We start from the raw sequence: 9,857 nt of genomic DNA on the forward strand, positions 1-9,857 counted from the left end.
TTTTTTTTTTTTTCCTTCCGTATTTTTAGTAGAGATGGTGTTTCTCCATATTCGTCAAGGTGGTCTTGAATTCCCGACCTCAGGTGATCTGCCAGCCTCGGCCTCCCAAAGTGCTGGGATTACAGGCCTGAGCCACTGCACCTGGCTTTGTCCACTCTCTTTTAACGCTACTCCAATTGGCTTTCTTTTCAACCCTCCATTGAAATTGCTGTTGTCAAGATAATCAGCAATGTCCTCATTCCTACATTCAGTGGTCAGCTCTGACTTCATCTTAATTGATCTGCAGCATGAAACACTTTTTTTCATTTTGCCTCCAGGACATTTTCTCTCGTTTCTTACTGGTTACTCTACCTCAGTCTTATTTGCCGGTTCCTTCTCATCTCCCACACCTCTAAATGTTGGAGTACCTCAGGGGTCAGACATCAGATATCTTTATCCACACAGACTCCCCAGATGGCCTCAACTAGTCTGGAGCATTTAACTACATTATTAACATCTCCAGCCAGACCTTGTCCCTGAACTCCAGGCTCATATATCCAACTGACCACTTGACATCTCCACTTGGACATCTAATAGGCAACTGTAAAATGTCCCAAAGTTAACGTTGGATTACCTGCCCCCTCAAAGCTTCTGCATTTCAGTAAATAGTAACAAGTCCTTCCAGTTTCTCTAGTCAACAATCTTGAAGTCATACCTAAATTTTATCTTTCTCCCATCCAATCTATTACTGCCAGCTTTACCCCTTCAGACTAAACACATTCAGATCTGACTGCATCTCACTACCTACCTATTATCTCTCACTTTTGTTACTGCAATAGCCTCCTAACTGGTCTTTCTCTTATAATCTGTTCTCAACATAGCAGCCAAAGTGATCATTTTAAACTGAATCCAATTTGGGGTGGGGTGGGACAGGTGGGAGGAGATGAAGACAAGATGAAGATCCCTAAATGGGGTGGTGGTAGCAAGTGGGCAAGAAAAGACAAGAATCAGAGAAAGAGGAAGAAAAGAAATCATCCAAGGAAGGGGAGGAAAAAAATCACCCATTTCAGATTTATATGTGGGCTGGAGGAAAAAGTTTCTGTTAACGTTTTCACATAGAATAAATATACAAAACCATGGGGGTGGGTGGTGGAGAATGAGTCACATTCATCTATTCAAATGTTTAAGCACTAGGCTCTAGGGATGTAACAGTGAATAAGACAGAAAAAAAAAAAAAACAATTTCCTGCCTTCACAGAGCTAATATTCAGTTTTCCTACTAAAACATAAGTCAGATGTCACTTTTTAGTTGAAGACCATCTGATCTTCTGGTAAAAACCAAAGTTCTTATGGTGGCTTAAGATGCGTTACTTGACAGATCTAGCTACCCCTCTGACCTGATCTTCAGCTCTTTACTCCTTTTGCTTCAGGCGCACCAGCCTCCTTGTTGGACCTTGAACCCTCTCTCAAGAGCTTTTACACTTGTTCCTTTTGCTTGGAATTCCCTTCCCTCATATCTTCATAGCTTACTCTCACTTGAATTCTGTGGAGATGTCACCTTGTCTGTCTTTGGGCAAATTAGGAAAGGAATACCTCCTTAGTGGATGCAATCTTTTAAGCACATGGCCTAAAGACAGACAGTCTTTGTATGAAGAAATGGCATCTTTTCTAGCAAATGCAACCCTGCAACAGGGCATCATTCAGGGTTCTAAAATTCCAGCTACTTGGGAAACTGAGGCAGGAGGCTCACTTGAGCCCAGGAGATTGTGGCTGCAGCGAGCCATGATCACACCACTGCACTCCAGCCTGGGTTACAAGGTGAGGCTCCATCACAAAAAACAAAAAACAAAAAAAAGAAATGCATTGGACGCTTATGCTAATTTCCAATTCAGAAATTAGGAATAGTTGCCTATATCATTCCTATTTCCCATGTTTTCAAAAATGTTATTTTTAGTTTCTGAGACAGGGTCTCACTGTTGCCCAGGCTATAGCACAGTGGTGCAATGTTGGTTCACTGCAACCTCCACCTCCCAGGCTCAAGTGATCCTCCCACCTCAGCCTCCCAAGTAGCAGTGACTACATGCACACACCACCACACCTGGGTAATTTTTGTATTTTTTTTAGAGATGGGGTTTCACCATGTTGCCCATGCTGGTATCAAACTCCTGGGCTCAAGTGATCAGCCTGCGATGGCCTCCCAGAGTGCTGGGATTACAGGAGTAAGCCAGTGCACCAAGCATAAATCCCTTTTTCCATAAGCGGACAAGAAATCAGTTTTATCCGTGAACCCGTTTTTCATAGTTGTATGGAAAAACCCCCACAAACTCAAAGTCCTTTTTCCTATTTTCTCCCTCAACAAGCAACACAGACAGAAGACTTCTGTGACCAAATGTGGGGGAATTTCTCATCAACACACAAGCAATCAGTTCTGCACTGGACACCAGCCGGGTGTTCTGTAATTCAATTCAGATACTATCTACCTGGAGATAGTGTCAGAGCCTACAGGTTGAGGGCCCAGTCCCTGAAACTGCTCCCTCCTCCCACCCCAGCACAAGTTGCAAATCTGGGCCTACAGAACTTCTGACTGACTGGCTTCAAGTTGGAGTACCAACTCCTTCTCTCGATTAATCTGCTTGAGTAACTCATAGAATTGAAGCAAACACATTTACTAGTTTACTATAAAAAACATTACAAAACATACAGATGAAGAGATGCACAGGGAAAGGTATGGGGGAAGGGGTGCAGAGCTTCCAAGCCCTCCCCAGGGCACCACCCTCTAGGAACCTCCATAAAAAAGTCTACCAATGGTACAACTATTTATTTGGGATAATTTAAAGATGATTCTGTTCAACAATCTTGGACAATTCTTTTTACTTATTATCTTTTTACAGTAAACAAAGTATAATCCCAAAGTTCTGCAGATATTTAATTGGGAAAAGACACAACCCTACAGTCAGTTGGGAAAAACTACCTTTAGAAGAGAAAAATGTATTATTTGGGAAGAAATATATTAACAGAACTGTATTTCCAACCCATTTACTTTTTAGGCCATGAAATGTTCTCATTTGAGCCACTTCTTCTGTGCACACACATTTAGAGAACCTTTTGAAAATGAATTAAAAGTCTTTGCCTTCTTCAATCTGTTGATAAACTCTTGAGAATCCTGAGAAATCTCCAGAAAACCAGTATGTTTTCTCTGGGGAACAAATTTCAGAGCCTCTTCCCAACTACCAGTGTTTTTCAGACATAACAAAATACGCATCATTTGATCTAAGGTGAGATTTTTGTTACCAGTATCCCATTGTAAATATTTATCTAATGGAAGGCATTCAGTTGCCAGCTTCAGCCGTTTTGCCTTGGCTAGGGATGTGCCTGGCTGCATCTTCTTATCAACAAAAGACCCAATTATATAAACTTTGTCATGCCTGAAAGTAGTCATAACATTGGGAGAATCTGCAGTTAAATAGATAATACTGTCCTTTGGAAATAAATCTACATGAGACTTTTCTGTTGCTGTTAAAAGCAGTTTGTCCCATTTTTCTTCATACCGTTTAACCAACTCTCTGTGATAAGCACTATCTGTTTTTAGATTGCAGAAATAAATATGGAAAGGATCAACATTTCTTCTGTTCCATCCTTCACTTTCTAAAAGCTGGGAAATAGTATACTGCAATTCTTCTGGTTTCATATAATTTTCGTAAGCCATGTCAAAAACCAAAGGTTGTCCAAACTGCATGGCCTGGGCACCCTTCCAACCCATTGCAATGTTTATATTCCTATCCCAAAGTCGTAAGAATAGAAAGTTTTGCTGTTTATCTTCCTCAGTGGTTTCCAGCAGCTTGACATTTTTTGCTGCTTCCCTTGCTGCTGCTTTCATTTCCTTTTTTATTTGCTTAGCTTTTTTGTGTTTTTCCTTCAAATATAAATATTTTAAATATTTTTTTTTTGCTGTTTTAGAAACACATTCCATAATGGTTTTGAGCTCTTCTTCAGTGATGTGTTCTGGTACTTCTTTGCCAAGCAATCTCCACATCTCAATGAACTCTCTGGTGGCAGCTAGAGGATCTTCATCCTTACTGCTTGAGACTGTTGAAACACATTCTTCTTGCACACTAGATTTCATGGTAGTTTTCCACTTATCCAATTCTAGCTCTTCAGAAGGGGGTGTACTCTCATTATTAGGAGAAGTAACAGCTGGTATTTTGGAGGATATGTACCTCGGCAAAATTGTTGAATATAAATTATTTCTCTTCCTATGAAGGGTAAATGGCACCAAAAACCTGGTGAAGGGTCTGAAGAAACTGACACAAACACTCATTTTGAGGAAAGCAGATATGTAAGAAAACTCCTGTAAAAGAAGAAAAATGCAATTAAAAATTAAGATTTTTAAAACTTAACAACTAATTGTGCAAGTATAAATCTGAAATACCAAAATAAAATCAATTTTTGAAACACAAAGTCAAATCTTTGTACCAATTTTTTTTTCTAGACTCCTGTGGCCTAGAGCCTGTGATCACTCATTGAGCAAAAAGTTTAAAACTTAGTTGGGTTCTTGGCCGGGTGCAGTGGCTCATGCCTGTAATCCCAGCACTCTGGGAGGCCAAGGTCGGTGGATCACCTGACGTCAGGAGTTCAAGCCTAGCCTGGCCAACGTGGTGAGAAACCTCATCTCTACCAAAAATAGAAAAATTAGCCAGGTATGGTGGCAGACACCTGTAATCCCAGCTTCTTGGGAGGTTGAGGCAGGAGAACTGCTTCAACCCGGGAGGTGGAGGTTGCAGTGAGCCAAGGTTGTGCCACTGCACTCCAGCCTGGGTGACAGAGTGAGACTCTGTCTCAAAAAAAAAAAAAAAAGTTGGGTTTTTATTTTAGAAATGAATTTCACTATTGCTTTAGCTAAAAGGATAACTTTCCTTTTCAGATTTTTATCTAGGGGCCCAGATAATGTTACTGGGCAACAAATTTGTGTATCACCAAGGCAGCTGACATCATGATGCTACATTCTCCTCCATTCTACACTAAGCCCAGATACAGAACCAAACACAAGATCCTTCACAAAAGCAACAAATAAAGACAAAGGACATGAAAGCAACTGAGAATGGCAACAGGTAAAAAGCACTTAGGAACTGCTGTACCAATGCCCTCATTATAGAAATATACTGAGATCTACTGATCAAAAAATGGCAACAAACTCTTCCCCAGTTCAGGCTTTATTTTGCAGCAAATGTTTTTAACAAAGAAAATGTCCAAGATTGGGACAAATGTATAAAAAGCTCCACAATTTTATCCTAAAGGCCTGGATGTCCTTGAGATATTGAAAGTGCTTACAGATGTAAAACTAGTCTCAAATTTGAAGGAAAAGAAATAAAGGGAATTCAAATTTTTACAAAATGCAAATAAAACACTTGAAAAATTCCTTCTTCCCTTGGCTTCATTTAATGACCCTGCACAGGTTTCCTGCTCTCTGACCAGTGCACTGATGTCCAGATGCCCCTCCTTTAAAGGTGGATATAACTCTGCATTCTATCCTATTCTTTTTTTCAATCTATATATTTCCCTTGTGCGATGTGACTTACTTCTGTGGCTTCAATGACCATTCATCAGAAAGACACCTCAAATGCTTGCCGGGTTCGGTGGCTTACTCCTGTAATCCCAGCACTTTGGAAGGCCAAGGAGGGAGGATCGCTTGAAGCCAGGAGTTTGAGACCAGCCTGACCAACATGGTGAAACCCCATCTCTACTAAAATTACAAAAATTAGCCAGGTGTGGTGGTGCACGCCTGTAATCCCAGCCACTCGTGAGGCTGAAGTAGAAGAATTGCTTGAAAAGGTGGGGGGGGCGGAAGTTGCAGTGAGCGGAGATTGTACCACTGCACTCCGGTCTGGGCGACAGAGTAAGACTGTCTCAAAAAAACAAACAAACAAAAAACACCTCAAATGCAACAAATCGAAATAACCCCTCTACCTTTGTTTCACAATCTGGTCCTCCTTCAGTGTTGTTTCAAGGGATATTGCTATCCATTAGCATTGTTCCCAACATATATTTCTAAGCCTATTGCGGCCAGGTCAGCAGCATCTGCATCTCTAGCTACTCTTCACCTCACACTTTAGTATTCCACCATTAGTTTTCACAGCACTCTTGTCCCTATGACAGTACTTCTAACACTGTACTGTAATTGGCTGGTTATCTATTTGCCTCTCTAGATGGTAAGGACTAACTAGTGTCCATGAGGACAAGGACTTTGTCTATAATGTTAACATTGAATCCAATGCTTGACAATATTTGGCTCACAGTAATCACGCAAATATTTTCCTAATATCCTTGCTCGATGCTTCTTACATTAAAAAAAAGAAAAAAAGTTCAGCCTCCCTTTATTTTTTTTTTGAGGAGTATCGGAGTGCAGTGGCGCCATCTTGGGTCACTGCAAGCTCCGCCTCCCGGGCTCACGCCATTCTCCTGCCTCAGCTTCGCGAGTAGCTGGGACTACAGGCGCCCACCACGCCCGGCTAATTCTTTTGTATTTTTAGTAGAGACGGGGTTTCACTGTGTTAGCCAGGATGGTCTCCGATCTCCCGACCTCGTGATCCGCCCGCCTCGGCCTCCCAATGTGCTGGGATTACAGGCCTAAGCCACCGCGCCCGGCTCAGCCTCCCTTTAAAGATAAAACAATTTACTTTAAAATCCCCGAAATATTTAAGCTGGAGTCCCCACGCACCAGTCTAATAAACACTGATTTCAGAAAGAGTTTTAAAAGTTTTATTCTTGTAACTGGTAAAGACTTAGAATACCACAGAAATGAAAACCCCACTTGTAAAAAGCAATCAAGGACATCGTTTCAGGAACCACTGATTTTGTTTAAGGTACTGTACTAGTTACAGTTTATTATTCACTGGGCTTCCTCTTACCTCTGGACCTTCCGAGCGCATATGCTCCAGTAAGTGCGTCTCGGAACGTCTCCGGCGTCCTCCCACCCCCAACACAAACATTAGGAGAAAGAAGAAACTCGCTTACCAGGAGTGCAAAGATAGTGGTTCTAGCTGACGCAAAGTGCAGGGACCCTAGAGGACGAAGGACTCCGCCGTATGGACGCCCTGCGACCCGCGCCGAAGCCAGCACGCAGCTTACCCAACATTCCACACGATAGACCAAAGCGGTTGCTGGGGCTCAGGCGGAAGTTCCGCCCTCTCCCTTCCGGCGCTGCTTTTTTATGTCACAGCACGCAAAGAACGCTTTCCCGGCTGAAAGAAGCGCCCTAGACGAGACAGGTGTCAGTAGGCAGTTGGGTACTTGCAGACTACGCTCTTAGTTGTCATGGACTTGTACCTGTGTTGTGTTGTGTTATGTTGTGTTGTGTTTTCCTCCGTTTATCCTAAAAACTGTCTCTGGGCCAGCCAGGTGGCTCACGCCTGTAATCCTAGCGGTTTGGGAGGCTGAGGCGGGCGGATCACTTGAGGTCAGGAGTTCGAGACCAGCTTGGCCAACATAGTGAAATCCCGTCTCTATTAAAAACACAAAAATTAGCCAGGTCTAGTGTCGCGCGCCTGTAGTCCCAGCTACTCAGGAGGCTGAGGCAGGAGAATCACTTGAACCCGGGAAACGGAGGTTGCGGTGAGCCGAGATCGCGCCACTGCACTCCAGGCTGGGCAACAGAGTGAGACTCCGTCTCAAAAAGCAAAACAAAAACTGTTTCTAATCCTGTTCTCAACCGACTCTCCTCTTGGGCTCCCTATTTATAAGCATTTGCTGACCAAATACTAAAATAAAGTGTGTTTTTTCCCACAAATCTTCTTACTCAGCTTCAAACTCCCTGATGCTAGGACTTTAAACTCTTAATCTTTTTGACCAGTTTATCACCAGTACCTGTCACTATGTTTGGAACATGGTAAGCCACAGTAAGTTTCTCTCTCCTCCTAGTTCATTTGGAAAATTTAATGTGAAATGAAGTTAAAACACTGTTGTAAATTGGTGGCCTTTGGGTCAAAATCCAGCCTCCACATATTTTGTTTAGCTAGCACAGTGTTTTTATGTTTTCAATTATTTTAGTTTAGCTGTCATCTTAAAAACATATGGTACAAGACCATTTACTGGGGAAAGGTCAATCTTTTCGACAGTTCGTGCTGGGAAAACTGTATATACACATGAGAAGAGTGAAGTTGGACCCTTACCTAACACCATATATAACAACTAACTCAAAATGAGTCAAATACTTAAATATAATAGTGTAGTGAAAACTATAAAACAGAATTAAACATAGAGGAAAATCTTCATGACATTGGATTTGGTAGATTTCATAAGTATGACACCAAAATAATAGGCAACATAAGAAAAAATATACAAATTGGGCTTCATAAAATTGAAATACTTTTGGGCCGGGCGCGGTGGCTCATGTCTGTAATCCCAGCACTTTGGGAGGCCGAGGCAGGCAGATCACGACGTCAAGAGATCGAGATCATCCTGGCCAACATGGTGAAACCACGTCTCTACTAAAAATGCAAAAATTAGCTGGACATGGTGGTGTGTGCCTGTAGTTCCAGCTACTCAGGAGGCTGAGGCAGGAGAATTGCTTGAACCTGGGAGGCAGAGGTTGCAGTGAGCCGAGATTGTGTGACTGCACTCCAGCCTGGCAACAGAGCGAGACTCTGTCTCAAGAAAAAAAAAAAAAAAGAAGAAATACTTTTGTACATAGAAGGACACTGTCAACAGAATAAAAAGGCAATCCACAGAATGGGAGAAAATAGTTGCAAATCATGTATCTGTTAAGGGATTAATATCCAGAATATGGCTGTGCATGATGGCTCACACCTGTAATCCCAGCACTTTGGGAGGCCAAGGTGGGCGGATCACCTGAGGTCAGGAGTTTGAGACCAGACTGTCCAACATGGTGAAACCCCGTCTCTACTAAAAATACAAAAAATTAGCTGGCATGGTGGCAAGCGCCTGTAATCCCAGCTACTTGGGAGGCTGAGGCAGGAGAATCGCTTGAACCCAGGAGGCAGAGGTGGCAGTGAGCCTAGATTGCGCCACTGCACGCCAGCCTGGGCACGACAGAGTGAGATTCCATCTCAAAAAACAAAACAATGACAACAAAAAATCCAGAATATGTAAAGAACTAGAACTCGACAACAAAAGAAACCTAAACAACTCAATTCAAAGTGAGCAAAGAACTTGAGTAGACATTTCTCCAATGAAGATACAAAAATGCCCAGTAAGCACATAAAGAGATGTTCAACATTATTATGGAAATGCAAATAAAAACCACAATAAGGCTGGGCATGGTGGCTCATGCCTGTAATCCTAGTGTTTTGGGAGGCTGAGGTGGAAGGATCACTGAGTACAGGAGTTCAAGATCAACCTGGGCAACATAGCAGGACCCCATCTCTACTAAAAATAAAAAAATAGCCAAGTGTAGTGGTGTGTGCCTGTCGTCCCAGATACTTGGGAGGCTAAGGCAGGAGGACCACTTGAGCCCAGGAGTTTGAGGCTGCAGTGAGCTATGATTGCACCACTGCACTGCATGGGTGACAAAGCAAGTCTGTGTTTTTCCTGTCTCTAAAGAGAAAAAAAGCCAAAAAAGTTAAATGTTGGCAAAGACGTGTAGAAATTGGAACCTTGTATATTGCTGGTAAGAATGTAAAATGGAGCGGATACAGCTGAGCATGGTGGCTCACGCCTGTAATCTCAGCACTTTCAGAGGCTGAGGCGGGCGGATCACGAGGTCAGGAGATTGAGACAATCCTAGCCAACACGGTGAAACTCCATCTCTACTAAAAATACAAATATTAACTGAGCATGGTGGTGCATGCCTGTAGTCCCAGCTACTCGGGAGGCTGAGGCAGGAGAATTGCTTGAACCTGGGAGGCAGAGGTTGCAGTGAGCCGA

At 42.6% G+C, this 9,857-nt stretch overlaps 1 protein-coding gene across 2 annotated transcripts; it reads right to left on the reverse strand.

Moving 5' to 3' along the window:
- Window positions 1-2,628: 2,628 nt before the first annotated feature.
- On the reverse strand, window positions 2,629-7,157 carry TRMT10C (tRNA methyltransferase 10 homolog C (S. cerevisiae)). Of its 2 annotated transcripts, none has more exons than XM_011990788.1 (2): window positions 6,990-7,157; window positions 2,629-4,326 (listed from the first exon to the last, which is right to left on the reverse strand). In XM_011990788.1, exon 2 carries the CDS (start codon window positions 4,294-4,296, stop codon window positions 3,040-3,042), a length of 1,257 nt encoding a protein of 418 aa, XP_011846178.1. In that variant the 5' UTR covers window positions 4,297-4,326; window positions 6,990-7,157; the 3' UTR covers window positions 2,629-3,039. The 2 variants fall into 2 exon arrangements, with proteins under 2 accessions (XP_011846178.1, XP_011846177.1); XM_011990787.1 differs by lacking the exon at window positions 6,990-7,157 and adding an exon at window positions 6,884-6,946.
- Between the last annotated feature and the right edge of the window lie 2,700 nt (window positions 7,158-9,857).

Source organism: Mandrillus leucophaeus, unplaced genomic scaffold, assembly GCF_000951045.1.
Source record: "Mandrillus leucophaeus isolate KB7577 unplaced genomic scaffold, Mleu.le_1.0 Scaffold382, whole genome shotgun sequence".
Taxonomy (NCBI): domain Eukaryota; kingdom Metazoa; phylum Chordata; class Mammalia; order Primates; family Cercopithecidae; genus Mandrillus; species Mandrillus leucophaeus.

Coding starts and splice junctions, on each gene's coding strand:
- TRMT10C (XM_011990787.1), bottom strand. CDS start 6,904: ATGCGCTCGGAAGGTCCAGAG. Junction 4,327..6,883: donor TGCGCTCGGAAGGTCCAGAG/GTAAGAGGAAGC, acceptor CTTCTTTTACAG/GAGTTTTCTTACATATCTGC.